The 24,863-nt window shown below is 41.2% G+C and overlaps 1 protein-coding gene across 1 annotated transcript in view; it reads left to right on the plus strand.

Annotated features, from left to right (window-relative positions):
* camkk1a (calcium/calmodulin-dependent protein kinase kinase 1, alpha a) overlaps nucleotides 1-24,863 on the plus strand; it is a 44,876-nt gene that overhangs the window by 4,253 nt on the left and 15,760 nt on the right. The window contains exons 2-7 of the mRNA XM_019895099.1: nucleotides 16,053-16,498; nucleotides 18,551-18,598; nucleotides 19,813-19,866; nucleotides 21,397-21,448; nucleotides 22,065-22,198; nucleotides 24,738-24,774. Of these exons, the coding sequence (XP_019750658.1) occupies nucleotides 16,112-16,498; nucleotides 18,551-18,598; nucleotides 19,813-19,866; nucleotides 21,397-21,448; nucleotides 22,065-22,198; nucleotides 24,738-24,774 (712 nt within the window). The 5' untranslated portion in view covers nucleotides 16,053-16,111. The remainder of the gene's footprint in view (nucleotides 1-16,052; nucleotides 16,499-18,550; nucleotides 18,599-19,812; nucleotides 19,867-21,396; nucleotides 21,449-22,064; nucleotides 22,199-24,737; nucleotides 24,775-24,863) is intronic.

The following is a 24,863-nucleotide window of genomic DNA, read 5'->3' on the forward strand; positions in this document are numbered from 1 at the left end:
TATATATATATATTTATAACTCTGTTGACTGTAATGTTGTCTGTTTTGTTGTCTTTGTTTGTCCTCCTTTTGAAAAGTGTCTTTGAGTGTCCAAAAAGTGTTGTACAGTAGAAATCAAAGGTATTATTATTATTATTATTATTATGTTTTGGCAAGGCAAAGGTCCTCATTTTCACAAATGTGGTGGAAACAACCATTTACACAACATCCTTTTTGCGAAGGTTTTGCAGTGGAGCAGTATTACAGCCCTGATGAAATAGTTTCCCTCTGAGGTTAGACATAACCTTGTAATGTCTGCCTGAAGTGTTATTTTCAAGTCTGAAGTGTTCAGTTATATATATATTTTTTTATTCCGACACGAAAATGCATTTCATGTCTGAAAAGCTCTCAAATTACAATTGTAAGAAAAAAAAAAGTCCCACCTCTGTGTGCCGCGCGGCGTCAACTTTCAAAGCAAGTTCTTTTGACACATAACATCTCTGTAGAAACAAACCTCAATTGCTGGAATCTTACGAAGTAAGTCTGCTGGAGGCCTGCTACCTTTCAGTCCCTGTAATGCACCGCTAACTGATAAAATAATTGACGAGTTCTGGAAACATCGCTTGGTTCTAACACCTACATCGAAATGATGATGTGTTGGCGTCTCAATTTCCAACCAACTGCTGCTCAAGGACACCTCTCCATCCGAGCAACTTTGATACATGTAGCGCGACTATTTTTTATTTTTATTTTGTTTTGTGTGGGGGTTCATGATGCTTTTTCAAACAAAGCTGTTCATGTTTACTGATTAAAACATGAGTGGAACCTAATTTCTTCTCTCAGTGGTTTTCCGTGGCTCTATTTGTGTCCCGCTTAGAAACGTACGCCTCCGTTTTTTCCTCCTCCTTTTGTGCCCGGTGTTAGCGATAGTAGCTGTGGGGATTGGATATTCTCTTTTGCTCAAAGTCAGCTTTGCGCTTGAGGCAGCCCGTGCTTGTCGAGCAGCCGCAGGAAGTACATCCTCTCCTGGGTCTTTTTCAGGATGGAGTTGATGTTGGTCTCCAACTTCAGGTCCCGAGAGACTGTCATTGAAGGTCTCGAGCCTCTCAGTGGTTTCCGCAGGGCAGTTAGTCAGTTTGAGGGATCGCTGTGGCGAAGGATGTTTCCTGAAGTCCACGCTTATCTCTCCTGTCTATCACGAAGCTTCCCTCCACTTAATTAAACTTCGCCATTAGAAAGAGTAAACTATAAATAGGTGGAGTTTGGGTGTTCTTCCCATGCTTGTGTGGGTTTTCTCTGGGTATTCAGTGTGAGATTAATGACAAATTCTTGTCAAAATTAACAATAGTTGAAAATGTAAGTGTGAATGTTTTGTATTTTTTTGCCCTGCGTTTAACTTGTGAGCAGTCCAGACTGTAATCCACCACCTCTTGACCAAGGGCAGCTTTTCTGTTCCGCTTTATCCTCACAAGGGTGCGTGCTGGAGGCTATCCCAGCCGTCTTCGGGCAGTAGGCGAGGGACATCCTGAACCGGTTGCCAGCCAATCGCAGGGCACACAGAGATGAACAACCATCTGCACTCACACTCACACCTCGGGACAATTTTTAGAGTATTCAATCAGCCTGACATGCATGTTTTTGGAATGCGAGAGGGAACCAGAGTACCTGGAGAAAACCCACGCAGGCCCGGGGAGAACAAACTCCACACAGGAGTTGCTGGAATTGAACCCGATACTTCTGCACTGTGAGGTCGACGTGCTAACCACTGGACTACCGGGTCGCCCTCTGTAGCATCCCAAAGGATGATTTTGAAACCGCAACAGCAGGACTCCTCCAGGATCTCGCACTGAGCTGCATTAATTATTTGTTTATTCCCCAAGCTCCGTGATGTTTTTAAATTAAATCATCAGCCCGGGGCTCTCGCACGAGAAGGTAAATGTAGCGTGCTTATGGTCACAACTTTAGTAAATAGTGCTGCACTATTTGTAAACTTAGCCTGGATTCACTACACGCAACATAATCAACGCAATTATGTTCCTTAGTTGACGACAATGCCGCAGTGCGTGGATACATAGAGACATTTATAGGCCTCATTAGTCCGCCTCATCTGCATGTTAGCCTTCATTATTCAAAGCATGACCAGCAAAGACTCAGGGGGGGTTCTCAGATCTTTCCTGTTAACCGCAGCTAAGTGCTAGCCTGCACTTGACCCCATTTGCACTTTCCCTGTTCTCATTAGCTGGTATAGAAAAGACACCATCAGGCACAAGACCGTGACTGCATCTTGCATCTTTTCATATTTTGTATGATTTCGTTATTTGACTGGCTAGAAAGTTTGGCCACGTAATGTCAGTGAATCATTAAAGGGGCTTTCATTTCTTTTCAACAATTGAGGGTGAATACAATAATCAGAAGATATCTTGGATTCGTAAGTCCAGTTTTGTCTCCCCTTTGACCTGTTTTTTTAAGGTCATTTTCAGAGCTTGTATTGTTTCAAAATGTTAAACCAATAACGCTGTTTACTTTTTGAAATGTCGGATTGCTTTTCAAAGACAATTTAAGAGATGCAAAAGACTTTGTACACGTTGATTATGACAGCCTGACACATTTGCTGTTCCTCCTGATCACTTTTTAACAAAACAGGCTGGTCGCTCATTAAGTGCAAATGTTTGTCTTCTGTATTCGTAATCGTTCTTTAACCAAACAAAAATATGCTTTATTTTTATCTGAATATCCGATTATTCGATGGAATTTTCAGTCAGATATCCGAATACCAAAATATCAGATAACCGCAGCCTGACTTTACATGGCTGCGGCCTTACTAGCAATTAAAAATTGATCAATCAGCCAATAGAAATGTTATTTTCATTATTTTCTCTTGACCCTAAATATTTTCAGGTTGCTTAAGCACTTTTTTGAAATCTGATGCTCCAGCTTCAGGAACTAAATGAAAACTGAGCTGTCTTTTTCGGTCACATGCTGTTGCTTTGGAAGGTAGGGGCTTATTGCGCGCCGCCTGACATCATCAGTCTCCTTTTGTGAAAATCATTCAATTGTTATTTTTTTTTTTTTTTACTTTGGCTCATAAATCCAATTTGGGGAATCGACCAACCGTGGCGCCTCTCCACATTTCTCAGAGTAGGTTGGACCACGGTGGTGAATTGTAAGCTCTATTGATTTGGGGAGGAAGAAGCATGAAATTCTTTTTACTTGCCAGGATGAATCTTATCTTCATACCTTCAAAATTTACTGTTATCCCGAATAATTAATATGTATGTCCGATAAAAGCGCTTGATGTATCAGTTTCTAGTCCTAATAATAAATATTGCATCGTTTTTCAGCCTTTGCTAAGGTAACATAAGTAGACCACTTCAGCTACGGTGACAAAGATAAGTACTTGCAGGATGGAATTTTCAGTCAGATATCCGAATACCAAAATATCAGATAACCGCAGCCTGACTTTACATGGCTGCGGCCTTACTAGCAATTAAAAATTGATCAATCAGCCAATAGAAATGTTATTTTCATTATTTTCTCTTGACCCTAAATATTTTCAGGTTGCTTAAGCACTTTTTTGAAATCTGATGCTCCAGCTTCAGGAACTAAATGAAAACTGAGCTGTCTTTTTCGGTCACATGCTGTTGCTTTGGAAGGTAGGGGCTTATTGCGCGCCGCCTGACATCATCAGTCTCCTTTTGTGAAAATCATTCAATTGTTATTTTTTTTTTTTTTTTACTTTGGCTCATAAATCCAATTTGGGGAATCGACCAACCGTGGCGCCTCTCCACATTTCTCAGAGTAGGTTGGACCACGGTGGTGAATTGTAAGCTCTATTGATTTGGGGAGGAAGAAGCATGAAATTCTTTTTACTTGCCAGGATGAATCTTATCTTCATACCTTCAAAATTTACTGTTATCCCGAATAATTAATATGTATGTCCGATAAAAGCGCTTGATGTATCAGTTTCTAGTCCTAATAATAAATATTGCATCGTTTTTCAGCCTTTGCTAAGGTAACATAAGTAGACCACTTCAGCTACGGTGACAAAGATAAGTACTTGCAGTCAGTGAAATGACCTAAATTGGAGAAAATGATCTCCAAATAACAAATGGGTTTAAATTGTGTTACAAACTATTGTGGGGTCATAAAGGATCTCCATCTGTTCTATCAACTGCTTTATAATCATGATTCACACTGCAGAAATTAGAATAGGCATGTTAAAGTTATGGTGCTCTGTATCCACAGGTATATTCAAATGAGACTAAATTAATTAAATTCAAATGACCATTTTGGATGATACTACCTGTATATGTTAATATTTGGAACCATTCCTAAGTGCCTTAATAAAACATTCTTCATTCAAAATACACAAAGCATCATCGCATCCTGAACATGCACTTACTCCACTGGTGTCAAACTCAAGGCACGGGGGCCAGATCTGGCCCGCCACATCATTTTATGTGGCCCGCGAAAGCAAATCAAACATGTCAACTTCTATGATGCTTGCTAAAATCTCTACCAAAATTTTAAATTCTCCGATGTAATAAATAAGAGACATACTGCAAGCATTTTCTTGTGACCAAACCCCTCATTACACTAACTTAAACCATAGTGGAATAAACCATAATTATTGACTTTTTATTATAAGGTTTCAGTCATAACGGCCCTCCAACTAAAATGTAGCCCACAACAAAAAAAAGAGTCTGACATCCCCGACTTATACACTCCCAAATAGACAGTAAAATGCCGTTGAATTTCATGTCAGGTGGTGAAGAACATTTGCAAGCGGCGGGACACCGTGGCAAACATAAGAACGCCCGCCCCCATGTCAACTTCAACCCAACATTTGACGAAAGTGCTGATTTTCACAAGTGAATACCGTTCACACTGTTTACGAAAGATAATGTGTGGTCCCATTGTAGCGCGTTTTAGCTTTTAGCTTTGACGTCATTGTGAGACTGGTGTGAAAATCGTTGATGTCTGTCCATCCTAGCTGCAACGTCATGGATGGAGAAATGGGATGTGATAGTGTTAGCACTGTACCTCCTATGTCACTAAACGGCTAGTTTGCAAACACGTTCTGAAATGGGCGGCGAACCAAAGATTTACTTGGTTGTTTAATTCCACACTTGTTGGGTGGGCACTGGGCAGGCAGTCTACAGGACCCTATTTCTATTGTAGAAAAATATATCCCGTTAAAAGCTGCTTTCTGAAAATGCATCTGTGATTGAGCCATACTAAATTTTCACCCCAATGTTTTGGAGTAATATTACAGCTACTTTACATAATAACCGCCCCCACAGTGAGTTTCTCAGCCCACGTGTCAGCTGTTTGATTGGACAAAGAACAGCAGTCGGACTACATAGTTTCTAACACGACGGTATGTCAAAGCCCAAAAATAAATTGACGTGCGTTCAGTTTTTTGGGATGCAAAATAATGGTTAGGCTCTTAAAGGGGAAGTCAACCCAAAAATGTTCTTGACAATAATATGTTCTATGCAGCCCGGCATTCTGATGTAACATTTCATTTGTGGAATACTTCTTGCGGGCTGGGGAATCCATTCTTATACAAAACACGACATTGTGTAAGACTTGTTTTTTTGTTTACTGCCGTTTCCTTGTTCCTCGTCCCAACCTGTTTTGGGACAAATCCACAAGCAAGGCTGTCATGATTCTTAATGAGCCAGTGAAAATGTTGTTCAAGTGATGCCGAAAAAAAGGGAGTCAGAAGAGGGATATCACAGAGACTTGACCAATGTTCCCTCTCATTTTTACCTGACCAAAACCTGCGATCATAACAAGCTACGTGATGTTGTGTGTCATGAAGAAAAAAAAAAATCAAATCACTTTTATATCAAAATAGAACATATCGGTGAATGGGGATTTTATGACTCGAATAAAATAGGTCCAGGTTTGTTTTATTATTTTAGCACCTAGGTTAGTTTAAGCATAATTAATTACGCCAGTCTGTTTAACTATGGTCCCCCATTGTTTTAATAAAACACAAGAACTCCTTGTCGCCCGACCTTTGAAATGCGCAAAAGAGTAATAATAATAATAATAATAATTAATAAAAACAACGGGCAAGCCCGGTGGTCCAGTGGTTAGCACGTCCACCTCACGGTGCAGAGGTACCGGGTTCAATTCCAGCTCCGGCCTCCCTCTGTGGAGTTCGCATGTTCTCCCCGGGCCTGCGTGGGTTTTCTCCGGGTACTCCGGTTTCCTCCCACATTCCAAAAACATGCATGGTAGGCTGATTGAACACTCCAAATTGTACTCACTAGGTGTGAGTATGAGCGCGGATGGTTGTTCGTCTCTGTGTGTCCTGCGATTGCCTGGCAACCGGTTCAGGGTGTCCCCCGCCTACTGCCCGAAGACGGCTGGGAGAGGCTCCAGCACCCTCTGCGACCCTTGTGAGGATAAACGGATCAGAAAATGAATGAATGAATAAAAACAACAGATCTTTCAAGTGACCAATGGGCGCTTAACACATTTCATGGGGTCAACAATATCGATTTAAAAGCGTGTATTCTAAACATCTCATTGACATTTGTTTCTGACATTCAACGAAGATTGCAAATCGGAATGTAAATATCATGTTCCATCAGCACCGGTTCCTGCCTGCCTGCATGCAGTCAAAAATGCCAAAGGCCTGAATGACGCCATCAGGCAAGATGAAACTGAGATGAAACCCATTGCAGGAAAAATCCCGGCGGTTCTCCATGCTGCTCTTTGAGCTCTTTTGCTGCTGGTGACCTACATCCGCGACATGAACGTTTACATCATCTCCGCCTGGCCTCTCTTCAATATTTTAGCTGCTTTACAAAAAGAGGACACTGCTTCAATTTTAAGGGGAACTATACCGTTGGTGAAAGGGCCATTTTCGTCTTCCTCTGACGTTAATCTGTCTTCGGTGTATAGAGAAGAAATGATGAGCACACACAATTTGACTCTGTTGAGGGCGTTGTTTTGAGTTGTCAGTCAGAGTTTTGACTAGGCCGCTGGGTTGAATCTTAATTCTTCATTTGATAAGATATTTTGGACGGTTCTACACTTTTTCCAAGTTTTTGCGTATGGTTTGCTCAAAGCTTTTCTGTTCCAGCATAACTGCGCCACAGCTCACAAAGCAAAGTCCATCATTGAATATAAAATTGTAATCATTTGTCTGAAAGGGAAACAAATTAAAGTGTGCGGTGCGCTCGTGGTTAGGGCCACGCCCATTTGACCTTTATCGACCTTAAATCAAACATGTGTACTCCACAAACACAAAACAGTTGTTGCTCAAGTCAGTCCATGATGAGCCTTGCTGTCCAATGTCTCCCTCAACACGTCGCTCCTCGTTTTAATCTTTTTTATTTTGTCATTTTACTTTGAGGCAATAATCTGACAATTTTGCACTATGCACGCATTGAAATCCCACACATGGTGTTGCAATGATCTCTTCCAAGAAGTCACATCAAATACGTACCATCTCCAAAGCGATTCTTTGCCTTTTCATTGAAATTCGTTTTTGGTCTTACCCACGCAACGATCTGTTCTCTCAACCAAAAGCTAACATTTGAGAAGGAAAATCTAATATTTAGCAACGGATTAGTGCTCTGACTCCCGTATTTGCTCTCTGATGAATCACTTGATGTCTTGTGAAGGAGCTCCACCTACCGCAGGGATATTGGAACATGTTGCTGACACACCAGTTTGGTAGGATTCGTCATCACATTATGATGTCATGACGTGTACAGTATATCAGCCCCAGGGACCAAATTCAAGATTTTATTTAACTGAGTGTGACCCTCTTTTTCTGTTTATTTTGCAGTAATAATGTCACACTATATGATACTTATGGTTGGTACAGAAAAGAAACACTGGTAGATTTAGCAAGCTCATTGTAACATGTATTGAAAAGAAGATAATATTATGCGTCACTATATTTCGTCCTGATGTCGTCACTGATTGTGTTTGTCTGTACTTGGTTTTCACCGTATGTGATTGCCACTCACAAGGGCCAAATTCACTCGAGGATTGCGCGGCTTTAGCATCGTGCTAACCAGGAAGAATTCATCAAACCGATAGCGGCTAATGAACGTGCGGTGAAATGTGTCATAAAGTGAGACTAAGCACAATGTGTCTCGATGCGGCAGTGGGATTTTTGCGTATTTTCATGAGGTAACGCGCATATATTTGGCAGAGAAATTGCCCACCTCCATGCTAATGAGCCTCATTGAGAAACAACTTTTAATTGACTATTGCCAGCGCTAATAGCTACAAGCAGTTTGAATGAGGCAAATAACCCTTTAAAAAAGATGGTGTAAACTTGGCGCTCCTGTGGAAGTCTTTTTTTTTTTTTTTGGAGGAGACGCATTATGACCTGCGACATCTGAGCAATTTAAGGGAACGCTCCACATGTACAATGCCGTCCGAAACGATGTAACTCGGTCTCTAATGGGTAACGATAGCTAGGTCTCTTTTCTGATTGAAGCCACATCTCATTGCATATCGAGTGAGTTGGTCGTTTAGCAGATAATGAATGTCAGCTGGAAGCAAGTCAAACAACGTGCTCATCCGGCCACCTGGTCACGGGTTTTGAATATTGAAGAGAGGAGCTTGGGATCAGCGGGATGTTCCGAGGAATTTAGAGGGCGCCGAGTTACACGCTGAAAGGGGAGGATCCTTTCTCATTTCCAGTAGCAACATCATAATCCCCGCGTGGGTTCTCATCATTGCAGACTTCCATTGTGGTGATATTGAGCCCCCTGTCTCCCAAGCCCCATGGCTTTGTGTGATTACCTTAGCGCCTGAAAGTCAATGCGACAACCTTATAAAAATAGACGTTCAAACCAGAGGGTCGAGCACGTGGATTCAACTGGTGATATGATGAGACATGTCAACAAAGACATGAAGCTCTCTTGATACAAACGTTTGCCAGAAGGAAAAACCGGAAGGGGGATCTGGTTTGTCCTTGTGAGTGCAGCACCATATCCAAGATTCCAAAGAAGGTCAGTAGAGGAGAAATAATAGGCTCATCCAGCATGTCACTTTGCAGTGTTATATCCTGTGTAATCCTGGAAGCGTTAATGGCGCACTCAGGTGTGGCAGCCACGGCTCATAAATTTTTACTAAGGAAGATTTATTCACAAATCATAGACATCTCTGTATGTCGAGTTTATTGTGTTTGTGTGATCGTGTCTCGCTGAGGTGTTGAACAGATTTACAATAGAGTGGTGTCTGGTACAATTGCTCGCTAATCCCGTGGATTAATTTAACGAGTTCCAGGGATTAGTCTGTGTCAGACAAACAGATTCGAAAGTGTCAAGTGAAAACACCGGATGTATCATGTTACTTCCTCTGTAGTTGGGAAGAAATTCATCGATTATCCAACTAATTTTAGCAGACTGAACGGGATTCAAACATGACGCATCGATCTAGATACATCTTCAGAAATACCTAATACGTAGCGCAGTTTTATAGCAGTTAGCACATCTGCCTCACAGTTTGAAGCTTTGGGGTTTGACTCTGTGGAGATTTCATGTTCACCCTCCAGCTCCGTAGGTTTTCTTTGGCTACTGCTTACATTCCAATAACATATTTAATTTTTTTGCTTAGTTTGATTCGATAGAAAATAGTGACTATCAATGATTATGGTCCGATTTGGAAAAACCCGAGTGTAAATTTTTCGTCTTTATCGTCCAGCCCGATTTTCCAATTTCATCGGTTCGGGTTTAACAGTTAACAGTTGAACCTGTATTATTTTGCACTTCAATTTCTTTTGAACAAAGACGAAAACTCATGGTTCTGTACCTGCAGAGTGACTCTTCTACCTTTAGTCAAAAACAAATAAAAAGTCTTTCTTTCACATGATCTGACATTGGTTTAATAGAAGTTTAGCATCTATGGTCATGGTGGTATCGGTTACGTGGTATCTGTATTGCTGAGTACTTAAGAGTTGAGATCGGATCACTCCGAAAAAATAAAATAAAATCCCTGTAACATACCAAAATCTTTCTGGTTCTTGTTGAGGACTATGAGAGGCTTTATGCAGTCTAGAGATACTCGGTGTTACAAATTTAAACACAGTTGATGTATTGACGCACTGTGGTGACCCACGAATGAGAGCCATTCACCAGAGACCTGCCCCTTTAAGGAAGGGGAGGGAGTTATACATGGTTTTTGGGTTTCAAGAGAGTTGCTGATGTACATGGAAAGGTTGCGAGGGAGTAGTAGTTTTCTGTGAAAACAGTCAGTTAGCCAACTACTAATTCAAAACCGACATATTATGCAAATTAAGTAAATCGGATTTACAATTTTATTTGTCCGGATGCACAGATTTGCTTTAGCAAACAAAATTGGAATCGAATCAGCCGCACACACTTGATTGCTTGAGCAGGTTGTCGATGTGGTGGTTGAGCAAATTTGTTTACACACACTTAGAGCAACTTTTTCCAGATTCAGCGACATCTAAATACCCCAAAACAATTTAAAACGTTCTTGGCAGCGAAATGTGTGTCAATCAGTGTCATCAGAGTGAATAATATGAATGAACTTTCAAAACATACCAATAAAGTGTCAACGCTGTGTCTATAAATGCAACATCTGTCCTTTTATATGGGAATCATTTAATGCACTGTGTCAAACTCAAGGCCAGGGGGCCAGATGTGGCCCGCCACATAATTTTATGTGGCCCGCGAAAGCAGCTCAAACATGTCAACTTCCATGATCTAAAATGTCGACCAACATTTTTAATTCTCACATGAGATATATTCGAAGCATTTTCTTGTTCCCAAAACCCTCATGATAGCAACTAAAACAATCGTTGAATCAACAGTTATTCTTGACTTCTTTATATGGTTTCAGTCATAACGGCCCTCCAAGTGAAACGGTAACTCAAATGTGGCCTGCGCCATAAATGAGTTTGACACCCATGATTTAATGGTTACATCAGTATATTTTTGTACAACCAAACTCTCCTTGGTTTTAACTTTTGCGCTTATGAAAACATTTTCCGTGATGTCGAACACGGTTTATTCCGAATCCCACAACGCATTGTTGGTGCGCCAATTTTTTTTTCTTAAATGGCGCAATGATGAGGCCTTTCAAATAGACTGTCACCCGACGCAGCTCTCGCCCGTGTGCAAAATCATTTCTGTCTGACTTCGATTGTTTTAAAATCCATTTTTCGTTTCCCATTACCATAGTTGAGAGCTGATTTTTATGCGCGCTCAGTCTCCGCAGAGGCCTCTGAGATGATGTGGGCCCGTGCTCATTGAAAGAAAATGGCATTCGAAAATGTCACGTTAAAATCTCAGTCAAAGATGATGAGGCATAATCACTCCCAACTGATAGCACAACAAAAGAGGACATGGGGGCGGGGGGGTTTCTATTTGTATGTTTGGGGGGATGAAATGTCTCATTTAATCCGTTCAGAAAAAAGAAAAAGCGAGAGAGGAAAACGAGAGAAAAGAATCAAATGCATCTCTTTGTGCATGTGTATTGTGTATGTGGGGAGTGCTGTATGTTGGAGTGGGCACTAGGCAGGTGTACAGTATACGTGCACATGTGTTTGTGTAGTGATGTCATCATCAAAAGAAGCCAGTTGATGTCCCCAATGTGCTATGCAGCATTCCCATTCCCGCTTCTTTGTGCTCAGTGATTTATGTGACCCAGCCACATTTTGAATCGTATCAAATGTGACAGGTGAAGCAAAGTCGAGGCCTGGCACTCCTTGGGAGCGAGGACTTTGGAGACACACCAAGGGGAGGGAAAAAAAAAAGTGTTAAAAGCTCTATTTTTGCATGAACCGGGCATTTAATTTGAAACACATGTCTCCTGACTCCAATACGCATGATTCGAATGATCAGCTGATCGACACGCTCTTTACAAGCTCGATAATGATCCTGATCATTTGAATTACGTTGGGTGACTCAATACCAAGAAAATAACATCGCACTCTCTTGATCAAATGTGCTTTTGTCTTATAATGGCGACGTACAAAAGCACACAGTCAACAAATGCAGTCTCCCATTTTTGCATTGACATTTGAATTACCTCATTGAACTGCACGACAGCGAAATTTCTTGAAGAAGCGGTTCATTAAAAATCAATTCCACACAATTTCGAAATTTGTTTAATCAATGAATCAACAAATCAGCTTGGAGTAATCGGTTATCACACGCGCCGTGTCCCCAGTCGCAGCGCCCGGTGCCTAGCGCCGTTTTTGGTGCACTCTGAATAAGATAAGATAACAAAACCTTTATTTGTCTCACAATGGAGAAATTCCCAATTTACAGCAGCAAAATGATGAAAGGGAGAAATAGAAGAACAAAAAGTATTTAATTTATAAAATATAAATATATAAGCATATTAAAAATGGGTGAGTGGGGGTGAGTCCAGGATTTCAGGTGTGTCTATTCAATAGCCTGACAGCAGTCGGCAGGAACGAGCGGCAGTACCTCTCCTTCTTGCAGCGCGGATGTATCAGTCTCTGGCTGAATCAATCAATGTTCCGAGGCACATAACCCAATGAGTGAACTCCCAGTGCTGTCAGGGTGGCCTGGAGGGGGTGGGAGGGTCTGTCCATCAGAGCTTTTAGCTTGGCTCGCATCCTCCTTTTGCCCACCTCCTCCACAGTGTCCAGGGAGCAGCCGAATGACAAATTTGAGCAACGTTCAAGTTTCCGAACGGTCGCTCTGAGCTTATTTTCGAACGCAGCCCTCATGCGCAAGAAACCAAAAGATTGTTTTGTTATTGTTTGGTTGGTGTCTTATATGAAACTGCGACATTGCGCAATTTATTGGACAGACTTGTTTGAGATCGCACAGCGTAATTTGGATGGCATTTTATTTAGTATTTTTAAATCATCTTTTTATTTTTGACAATATCTGTAAATTTAGTTTCCTGCTCTTAATTGTGAATGCATACTTGATGGTTTTAAATGCTCCTGAAATTAAGTGCTGCTTGACGAGCCTATATTGTGTATGTATGTGACGTCACTGAAGGCCTAAGGTTGAAATGCACGGCCCGCCACTGCTGTTCTCGACCAAATCGGATTTCGACCTGAAAATTCGAGATTTTTACACCTCGAATTACGACCGAAAACCGGTTTTCGACCAAACTGAGCAAACCCAAATACGCCACTCCACTCCTCTCGGCTTCCTCGTGTAATGTTCATTATGAGCAGACGTGTTTGTTTTTCGTTTTTTTTTTTGGTTTTTTTTTTTTTTTTGTTATTACTGTGTATTAGCCCCGAATCATGGGCTAAAAAAATAGTTTCGGATTTCGAACAAATCGCTTTCGAACAGCCTTCTGAAAGGGATTATGGTCGAAAAACGAGGTATGACTGTATGTCATCAAATAAATAGATTTATGGGGAGTCTGAAGGGGCTATAGCCCCCCCCCATACCCTTTAGGCCTCGCGTAGCGCCACACGTTTTCAACGCCTCCTAGTTTGATGCATTGCCATTTGAAACGGCAGAAATGACAACATGCCTCTTGAACGGAAAATGATTTTCTTTGGCAAATCAGTGTTTCAAGCAGCTTTTATTTTTAAATCCTATGTTTCATTGTGTGGGTGTACCTAATAGACTGTCCAGTGAGTGCACATTTCCAATATGCAACCGTGGTGTCTGCTCTTCCCATCTCCCACAGTGAAATAAAGACAGACTGCTCATAAAAATGAAGATAAATAAGCCTATGGAGGCTTGCAAGGTCGAATGCTTGCAATAGAAAGCTGAGGGGGGATTTATCTGTGTTTGTAATGGCAATGCTCTTTGCTCTCTGTCAATGACCCATAAAAAAAGAAAACAAAGTCAGAGCCGCTATATGGTGATGAAGCGCTCCTTGAAGATTTGTGTGCATTATTATGGCCCGTTCCCCATTTCTCGACCTTTTGCAAATGACGTCTTTTGTCTTTTATTTTGGCCTCGGATCTTATTTGCCATGTGTGTGCAAAAGAACGCTGGCACAGAGTGATAGAGGCTAGCTAAGAGTGAAAGTGGCGCACTAATGGAGTCATTTGTCCACCAAACCACTCTGGAGCTTTTACCGTTATTGCTTCTCGGGTAGCTAAACTTGTGTAAAGATGGTCGCTTGATAGTCAACCGTGGCTCACGAGGCTTTTTTTCATTGGCTTTCATGGATCAATTGCTGCATTTTTTTTTAAATCACAGGAAGCCATTTTGACATTGAACATGTGGATTTTCTTGTTGAAACCTCATCTTGATCGAAAACATGCCATCAAACTCATTCTTGGCGTGTAGCGAAATGAAAGGGAAAATTCACGCTTTTGTCAGTTGGATTTCGATGATGCAGCCAAACATCATTTATTTTCAAAATGGACAATATTAAATGGCAAAAGCATTTTTTAAAAAGTATTATTATTGTTCATTCCCTTTGCGGACTCCCTAGATTTGAAATCATTTTTACCAGTGTCTGAAAGAAAATCTGCAATGTTTTGCAGGATTCCGAAAGACAGTGTTGTGAAAACTCTTTTGTTTAAAAAAAAAAAAAAAGTTTATTTATTTATCAACTGTTGTTTTATTTCAATATTCACATCACATCTTGTGCAGGCCCCATTCGATCCAACAAATTGCACTTACAGGCCAAAAATGAGAATATGATGTGAGCTTTTCAGGGAAATGTCATTACTGCTCAAAAGAATAATTACACCGCTGCTGCTACTCGCCTCGCAGCACGATATTGCTCACACGTTCATAATGGTCCGATTGGTGCAACATTGGAGTGGGACCCACGAAGACTGATTGTCACCTCTTTGTATTAGAATGAGCAAAATGTGACATCTCTGTTTTTTCTCTCGATGAGTCAGTTCACAGCCTTTACAATTGTCTGATACTGAATAATAGTCATCTCAAATCTAAATTGCTCTTATTTCGGAGTTCTATGGTTGTGTGCGTTTGCAGTTTGAATGAACGATAACATGGATTATCTTGTCTGCGGAGTTTGCATGTTCTCCCCCCGTGCTTGTGTGGGTTTTCTCCGGGTACTCCGGTTTCCTCCCACATTCCAAAAACATGCATGGCAGGCTGATTGAATACTCTAAATGGTCCCTAAGTGTGATTGTGAGTGCGAATGGTAGTTTGTCTATGTGTGCCCTGCGATTGTTTGGCAACCAGTTCAGGGTGTCCCCCGCCCACTGCCCGAATACAGCTGGGATAGCCTCCAGCATGCCCACGATCGTCGTGAGGATAAGTGGATCAGAAAATGGATGGATGGATAGAACAAAACATCATCTGTGTCATCTCCATCAGACGCATGCACTTCAGGGCCATGTGATGAGTTCCGAAACCATTTGAGTTTGGCGTCTTCGGTCGCATCCGCTTCAATCGCTCTGTTTTTCTTTATTCTTGCCTTTTTCTGCGCCAACATTGCTCTCTCCATTATTCATCTTGACTATTGACTGCATCGTCTTGGCTGTGTGAAGCAAAGCTAATTAGTTTACATTTTTGGGACAAAATGCTGACTCTTCACTGAGTCTCGACCAAGTGTACTGATTGGCTGACAGCCAGGAAGTGAGTGGTGGCGGGGTTAGGGGTTGGGTCTGGGGGGAGGGGGGGCGGGTCGATGCCTGGTGTGTGTGTGTGTGTGCGCGTGTGAGTGTGTGAAGAGAGAGAGAAAAAAAAGAGGCGCCCCCTGGTGGCCCACAGGGAAAATGCACAGTGCTCCAGGTGAGCCTGGCAGCAGACGGATTGCAGAATATGCGTTTTGATTTGGGTTTTTTTTTTTCAGTTCTTTAGTTTTCTTACGCTTTGCGTAATATGACAGTGCCGTCAATAGTTTGTGACAGAAATACAGGGAGACTGGAAGAGTCACAGAAAGGCAATGAAGTTGACTTCGTTGGAATTGTATTGGTTGATTCGTGGATGTAGGTGCACTTTAGGTTCATCCTGAAATTTTACCCTTAAGATGAATATTCCTAACTTTTTTCTGAGTAGTACTCGTTAAAATAAAATAGTCGGCGTACAGCATTTTAATATTTTTATAAAACACTGTTGACGAAACAGCATTGTCTTGTAAGAAATGCATAATTAGTCACTGACAATGTTTTTTTTTTTATCCTCTTCAAGGTTTCCAGCTCTTGTAAGACAGAGAACACTGTGAACACCAGCTGGTCCAGTTCCCGTTGATGCTGGTGGAGGCTCAATATTCCGCTTCCCGCCAACTCCGCCTGCGCCAAGTCCACCTCCCTCCCCCTGCCATGGCGATGAGCAGCGAGCCTGGCATCGAAAGGTTGGGGTCCAGTTCTGAAAAACAGAGCAGCAGTCTCACAGACATCCTGGCCGCCATGTCCACAGAAGATCTGGATGGTTCAGTGAGAAATGGACGTGCTCAGCTGGACAGGGATCAGCCCAGAAGGACTCAACCGTCACGTCCTCAGTTGACCGGAAGGAAGTTCTCTCTGCAGGAGAGAGGCACTTACCTCTCCTGCAAAGGGGGCTACACACACATCTCTCCTCGGGTGGCTCGAAGGCCCACGGTGGAGTCGAAACGTGTGTCCATATCAGACTCACAGGTGAGTATTCATTTAAGTAGAGAGTATTTTCTTGTAGTTGTTGTTGTTGTTGTTTGTTTGTTTTTTGGGATTGGAAAAAATAAACCCAAGACTAAATTTGGATTTGCGGAACCACCCAAAAAAGTTTTGATGACCAACACGGAATTGCTCATTTGTGTGTAATGTTTGTAAGGGAAATATCCATGAGTAGTATGATGTAAAATTTACAATATTGTGGGGGTCACGAACCATGAAACGCGATACAGCGAGGCGACACAGTGCCTATCAAACTAGATCGTAGTTTTTAACGTAGTTGCCGGCAGGCTAGCAAGCACATTGTTTCGCGTCAAAAATGTGATTCGCAGACATAAAGTGCATAGCCATTGATCTGTGATGCTAAAGCGGGGAGTTCAGCAGAGGAGGCTGCAGCGCTGCACGACTAATTGTTCAAAAACAACCATCTGAGAGGGGGTGGGGGGGGGAGAGAGAAAAACCTCTGGTGCTTATTTGAGAGCTCACCAATATTTTTATGAGCAGCACCACCTTTGAGCTTATACAATATGTATGTTTTTTTTTTTGTTTTTGTTTTTGTTTTTGTCACGGACTAATTCTGCATTTCTTACAAGACAATACTGTATCATAAACAGTGTTTTATAAAAATATTAAAATGCTATACTCTGACTATTTTATTTTCATGAGTACTACACAGAAAATAAGTTCGGAATATTCATCTTCAGGGTAAAATTTCAGGCTGAACCTAAAGTGCACCGACATCTGAATCAACCAATACAATTCCAACGACGTCAACTTCATTGCCTTTCTGTGACTATTCCAGTCTCCCTGTATTTCTGTCACAAACTATTTAGTTTTTCCCGCTTTTTTTTAATCCACTGCCCTATTTTGTCCTCTCATTATTTTGCACAAACCAATCAAAGCATTGCTAGCAGTCCAAAACTGGCGGGGTAAGCACTTAGGTCGTTACATTCGTAGAAGAATTGCACCAGTCTTCCCGACTGTAAGTTTTTTTTATTTATTTATTTTTTTTAATTTCCAATTTAGCTTGAATATGCAAATTTAGCGGTGTCATTAATTGCACAAATTACACTGTCTAAAATGATGAAAACGTTTTTCTTTCTAACTGATTTCTAAGTGAATTGTTGTTGCTGATCAACAACCCAATTAAACAAAACCACCATGATGACAACAGTATTTTGTTTTTAAACATAAAATGAAACAAAACAAACCAAAAAAACAAACCTTTTCTCCCCCTAATATCCCCGAACCAAAGCAACCCAGAGTTTCACCTGTTAATATACTTGACCAGACTAAACTCTTCTTTTGAACGCTCATTCTCATCCCTGCCCAAACTCTATCACAGTAGTCAGCAATCTCCAACACAAAATCCTCATCCCAGCTGTGATTTTTTTTTTTGGGGGTTGTTAGCCCTGCAAGCAAAACCTTATATAACCTGCTTCATGAGCTGCTGCTGTATTTTATTTTTTATTTTTTTGTCATGCTATTCCCGTCTGTTTTTGCACCATCGACAAAATGTTCTTCCCCTGCTCTCAGCCTTGGAACACAAGCCTCAGGCGGTGCTCTGGCTCTAGCCACCGCCACCTACCAACTCTCGTCCGACATGCCTTACATCCATTTTCACTGGGGATCCATCTCTTGATCCTACAATTTCAGCACTCACTGGCTTTGCCGCGTGTGTGTGCGTGTGTGCGTGCGTGTGTCCCCACACCATCCAAAGCCTCTGACCGTTCTGTCGTTTGCTCTCCTCCACTGGCTGGCTGACACTGATCTGTAGTGATGGTGGTTGCTATGGTACCGCAAAGCAGCCTTTCAAAGCAATACCACTCTAATGGACTTGCAGACAGTAAACACCAACTACTGACTGCACCATCGACTAGCCGGCAAAAGAAATCAACTTTGGAAACCAACAGCAGCGTGTTGATTCTGCATCTTCTTTGTTCTTTTTTTTTTTTTTTTCTCAGCCGGTGTGCCCTAGTATTGATTGATGATTATGTTTCTACCCTCCCACTTTCCCCTCCTAATTTTTACCTCTGACAGGATTGTATCCAGTTGAACCAGTATAAGTTGAAGAGTGAAATTGGAAAGGTGAGTTTGGCGGAGTGTGAATGGCGCTTCCCTGTTTCACTGTGAATTTGCGTTTTTTTTTCATGGCACGTGTACACTATACAATGAAAACAAACTTGATTTATGGGGGGAATGAATTCGAGCAACTGTTCAAATGTTGAAGCTCAATGATTTGAACCCTTTCAGGGACAGCGGTTACTACAGTGGACAGCTTGCCATGTTATCAGGTTACAGGGTACATGAAAGGGTTAATATAGTGCAATATCGTCACTAGTCACACAACAGCATAATTTATAGCTGTGTAAATATTCTCTATTAAATACGGTCAGTTTTGGTGCTGTCAGCGATGCCCTTAACAATATGTTTCTGCTGTGATCTGTTTTTGCGATACAAGGGGCAAAACATTAGAAACACATTATCTTTGACAGAGGTGTTATAAGACCTTTTAATGCTGGGGTGTCAAACTAATTTTTGTCATGGGCCACATTTTAGTTACCGTTTCCCTTGGAGGGCTGTTATGACCGAAACCAAATTAAAAAAGTCAATAATAACGGTTTATTTCAACTATTGTTTAAGTACTGTACTGAGGGGTTTTGTTAAAAAAAATGCTTCCAATATGCCTGTTATTTATTACATGTGATAATTTTAAATTTTGGTCGAGATTTTAGCAAGCATCATGGAAGTTGACATGTTTGATTTGCCTTCGCGGGCCACATAAAATGATGTGGCGGGCCAGATCTGGCCCCTGGGCCTTGAGTTTGACACCTGTGTTTTAATGCAGGTATTGTATGATTAAACCTTTAAGAAGAGGATGAACGTATATTTGTCACTAATGTTGAAAAAAAAAATGCACTGTATCAGTGATTGCCTGACATACATTGTTTCCAGCAATTTCAGATTATTTTTTCTGCATTTTGAAAAATTGGAAGGAATAATACACAAATAATTATAGTGTCATTTAGTTGTAGACATAAAGCATGCAACCTGTCTTCCACATGTTTGGTTTACTTTAAAAGCAGCGATGTGACAGAGATGCTAGAGGCCGATGACCCAACCGAAAGTAGCACAGTAAGTAGAGATCCTGGAGCGGTGAAGCTGTACAGGCCAAAAATGTTGGTTTTTGAATAGATTCAGTGCAGCCGTCTTGGATGGCTGCATTTGTTTTCATTAATGAACAGCAAACTATGGGGGTAAAACCTGGATTGACAACTGCATCTTTATTTTTTGTTTTGCAGGGTTCCTATGGTGTGGTCAAACTTGCATACAATGAGGACGATGACAAACATTATGTAAGTCAGCAAATTGATTTACCGGTTAGCAACCAGTAAATTAGATATTTTTTTCTCCACCACAGTTATTCCACACATGTCTAAGTTTTGCGTTTTCCATCACCAGTAGTTTTTAAAATGATATATTCTTCTCGGTTTTCTTTCCTTGGTGGAAACCAATTTGCCAGACAATGCATGTCTGTGCTTTTTACGCCCACTGCCTAACCTGACCACCTACATGTGGTTCTAATGCTGGGAATTAAAAAAAAAAAAATGCTGGCTAAATGAAAAAAAAACGTGAACTAGGTTTTCAGTCAAATGTTCATGAGGAGGAGTGTTTTTTTTTTTTTTTTTTTAAAAGACATCTCCATTCTTATGTTTCGAAGCATTCACTGCTGACGCTGATTGTTGAGTGTGACAGAAATGGTAGCCTCTTGGGACAGATTGTGGGTTACTGCAACTTGTCTCCGGTGACATCTGAGTATCCATCCATGCATTTTCTAATCCGCTTATTCTCACAAGGGTCGCGGGTGCATTGGAGCCTATCCCAGATGTCTTCAGACAGTAGGCGGGAGATGGGGGGGACACCCTGAACTGGTTGCCAATGACATCTGAGTACTGTATAATCCTAAATAACAGTGACAGGAATCAAGAGCGGAGTAGATGAATAATGGCAGATGTAAAAGGTTGATTCTGTTCTCTGGTAATTTGAATTTTGTTTCACGCGAGCTTTTTTTTTTCCCCCCATCTGCAGCTTGTGCCACACATTCACTGATTTAAATCGTGTACACACGCATACACAAAGGCAGGCTTACACGTCAATCTTCTACTTGCGGATCAAAATTGATCAATAACGTCACCGCTGCTAACTTCAATAGTAACTGCTCTCTCAGTTCTGCAGTGCATCAAAAAACAAAAAAAATTGGTCGACGCCCACTCAATGTCAGGTTTACACCTTTTGAGAGATTTTCTTCCACAGTAAATGTTGACAACAAAACATTCTCACCAATGGACAATTCAGAATGTTCAATTAATGCCTGTTTTTGGAACGTGTGAGAAGGCTGGTGGATGTGGAGACAAAAAAAAAAAACATCGAACACGGAGCTGAATCTCGAACCCTAAAACTCAGAACTGTGAGACAGATTTTCGAAACTCTCGACCACCAGGCTGCACGTAATCCAGTGTCTTTTAAATGTGATCTCACCACTAATTATAAGATGCCAAAAGTTACTTTCGCAGTCGCAAACTTTCTGTCAGCAGTAGCTTTTTGTTTTCTTTCTTTCATCATCGGTGAAGGTCTCAAGAACGCAATACTATCATAAAAACGGGTGAATTTTCGATAGAGACAATTTTTTTTCCAGTCAAGGCTTTAATTATAATGCTGTGAGGACGCAGATACACACCTGCCAATACATTGTTTCTGTTATTGATAATCAATTAAAGAGTTCATTGATTGTTTGAGTGCTCCATAAATACAGTTGAGTTGTGTTGAGTTTTAGCTGGTCTAAATCCTACGGTAACCGGACAAAAAATTGCTTTTTTGCTTTGCAGGCCATGAAAGTGGTGTCCAAGAAGAAGTTAATGAAGCAGTGTGGTTTTCCACGTAAGTCAAGGCCCTCCCCGCGCCTTCAAAAACACAAAAGGTTAAGTTATTATATTGCAAAAAAAAACCATCAGGAATATGAGGATTACTTTTTTTTTTTTTTTTTTAAGAATTCCCTGTACGGATGAAGAAAAAAGAAATCATCATCAAAGCATGATTGTAAATTGGTTTTTGAGGCACATTGGCACTGAATTGCTGCATCGAACGGGCTTTTAGAAAGGGTCTAATCACTCTATTTTATCCATTGTGGTGTGTGTGCATGTGCGTGCGTGTGTGTGTGTTTTAATGAAGGCATTAAAATGATTTTGTTGCATGAAGAGAATGCCAATATACCAAATAGTGATTACTTTTTCAATGTGGCCAAGTCATTAACACCCACGTCCCCTATCCATTCAACTCTGGTTGCTATCGCTAATCAATGCAGCTGTTTCCAAGTGTGTGTTAGGTTGTGTGTGTGTGTATTTGTGTGGGTGCACCATGAAGTGTATATCATATTTCTCGATTGAGTTTCTTGATGAAAAGATGGCATATGTTAGAATATGTCATATTCTGAGAAGAGATCAAATCTGAATGTTTTTCTAAATTTGTGCGTGTGCACACTTTGGGGATTCTGCAGGTCGTCCACCTCCAAGAGGACCAAAGGCAGTCCAAGGAGAGCAGCCCAAATTCTTGGGACCATTGGAAAGAGTCTACCAAGAGATCGCCATCCTCAAAAAGCTCGATCATGTCAACATTGTGAAACTAGTGGAGGTGAGTTGATCACTTTTTTTTTTTTTTTTTTTTAGGTAAACACGAATACATATTGGATCCAATCACACTGACAATAGAAGATCGATTTTTCTGATTCACCCACTCGTCATGGAATCTAAATTTATTGTCATTGCCCATGCACAAATATAGTGCTCCAAAATTCACGTTACAACCCATCCAAAAGACATAAACCATGACCAACAGAGAGAGCCAGAACGGAAAAGCCTGGCTGGTCGCAAAAATTGTCGCGGATTTTCTTCGATGAAAAACAAAAATATAAGGAAGTGGGAGGCATGGAAGCAAGTCCCAAGCTTTGCTCTTTTAACTCATTCAATTCCATCCATTTTCACTGGAGCAACCCCCTCAATCCCAGCGTTTTACTGGATTTTGACTCATCTTGCAAGGCTCACAGAATATTTGGTTCTAATGCTATATAAACATGGAGCCTACCAAAATAAAGTTTGGACTCTCTTCTTTCATCTTTTTCCATTCTTTATCAATCGGCATTACAAAATGGCTTGGTTTCATGGAAGTGGTGATTCCTGGGCAAAAAACGGAGAAAAAGAGCTTTTTGTAAAACCATGCATTTCAATCACGTGAGGCACCACTGCCACCTACCGGTTGCTTTTTTACATGATTTACAATGCAAACGCTTATTGTCATTCACAGATTGCATCAGACCCTCCTCCTTCCTCTCTATGACGCAAAAAAAAAAGACTTAGACGTACAAGTACGTCCTTGGTAGGCGGGGCCTAATTTTAAAAAGGCGTACAAGTACTTCTTGCAGAATGAAAGAGTTAAGGGAGGGGTACAGTATGGGATTGGAAAAAAAAACCTCTGCAACAGCCACATGTGTAGGTGGCATAAAGAAACGACTCAAATACTTACAGGGGGCAGATGTAATATGGGCGGCGACTGCAGCCTTTTAAGGTACGCTGCACATCCTCAGTACACCTGAAGGACAGGTTCTGGGGGGACAAAAAGATTTTGATTCGAGTGTTGTGTACGCCATTGTGTGAGCATGTGACAGTGTGTCTGTACGTCTGTGTCCTCGATCACCAGCCAGCACGCAAAACCACATGGTCTCGTTGCAATGGAGATGACCTCCCTGACTCCTGAACTGTGACACGAAGCCCAGTAAAATGAGGGGGGTGAGTGAGAGAGGGGAGGCTCCAGCATCTGCCGGCATAAACATCCAGGAGATAAGGGTTCCAATCATTAGATTGGTCATGCCATGTTTTTCTTTGGACTAGACCTGCAACCATATCAGTGCACCTGATTGTTCTCTGAATTCTTCTCGGGTCAAAAGGACTTTCATTGTGGGTTGACTAGGAGACTGCATTCCAGTCCCCTTTTTATTTATTTTTTGGTCTCGTTATGAATATCGAAGCCCACGCAGTGCAGAACAGATTATAAGCAATGAATGTTTTGTGTCCATTTGTCACAGATGGCTGGGACAAGCAGGAATATCATCCATGCTGAGTCATAGAGTACCGCTTTTTTTATTTTCAATTAAGTTACTCATTTAATCTCTCTTAGTCAGCCACTACATTAGTCAGCAGCCGCCAGTAAAAGTACCACCTTGCGCGGGGTCAAAATCTTCTTTTTGTGTGATGACTTACTACTTTTAAAACTATATTTGGAAAGAGTCATATTTCCATGATTACCGCATGCGTTTCAGCCAACTAGCTTTCATGTGTGAATTAGAAATTAAATTTGCTCAAAATGGGGAAAAGATTCTGAGTATTACGAACAGTCATGTTGCGATTGTGGATATTGAAATATTAAGAGCAAATATGTAAAATTAAAAAAAAAAAAAAAAAAAACCTTCCAGTATAAGGCACATTAACTCGCACTAGTTTTTGACTGTTTCGCTTTCCACTTGTGTCTTTCTGCGAGCATTTAATGATCCATTATTGTGTAATGATCCATGATTAAAATGCAAATGATGCATTTACAAAAAAATAAAAATAATCAATTACTTCTCCCACCCCTTTTATATCTAATTAATTCTTTCATTCGAGGATGGCACTGATTCGCCTCAACATCATCTTTTGGATCTTCAAGCTACGAGATTATAAACCAACATTCCCAGATGAACTGACACACTTCAGGCCTGACTTTGCCAGACCTTTATCTTCCCCTCTTGTCGTTTATACCCACAAAGACGCTTCACCGAGTCGCCTTGCGCCAGCTACGGTGATGACATGTCTGTTTCTTAAACACGCCACCAGTTAGATTGAAGCAAGCCATTGCGGGGGATGACATTTTGAAATGAAATCTCCTCTGCTTTCCGTTGCCGAACTGTAATGCTGCTTTAAATGTGCCTTGACAGAACAGGTTAAAGAGTTAACAACAGTTGGGTCGAAAACGACTTTGCAGCTGTCACAAGGACTCCTTTATTGAGTGATTAATTATTTTTGAATGTCAGTCGACATATCCGTCATACACAGAAAGTCATTTTTTCGAAATGATGCCTTGCTTATTTATAGCATGCGGTCTCAGCCTGTCATTCACTGCCGTGTTCGTCGTCTAACAGGTGCTGGATGATCCTTCCGAGGATAACCTTCACATGGGTATGCACGCTGCATTCTCTTCCTTCTCTGCTTTTTTTTTTTTTTTGGGCCACTTCAGTAACTGGCCTTCTTATAACTAATTCAGTTTG

The sequence above is a fragment of the Hippocampus comes genome, unplaced genomic scaffold, assembly GCF_001891065.2.
Source record: "Hippocampus comes isolate QL1 unplaced genomic scaffold, H_comes_QL1_v1.1 scaffold177, whole genome shotgun sequence".
NCBI lineage: Eukaryota > Metazoa > Chordata > Actinopteri > Syngnathiformes > Syngnathidae > Hippocampus > Hippocampus comes.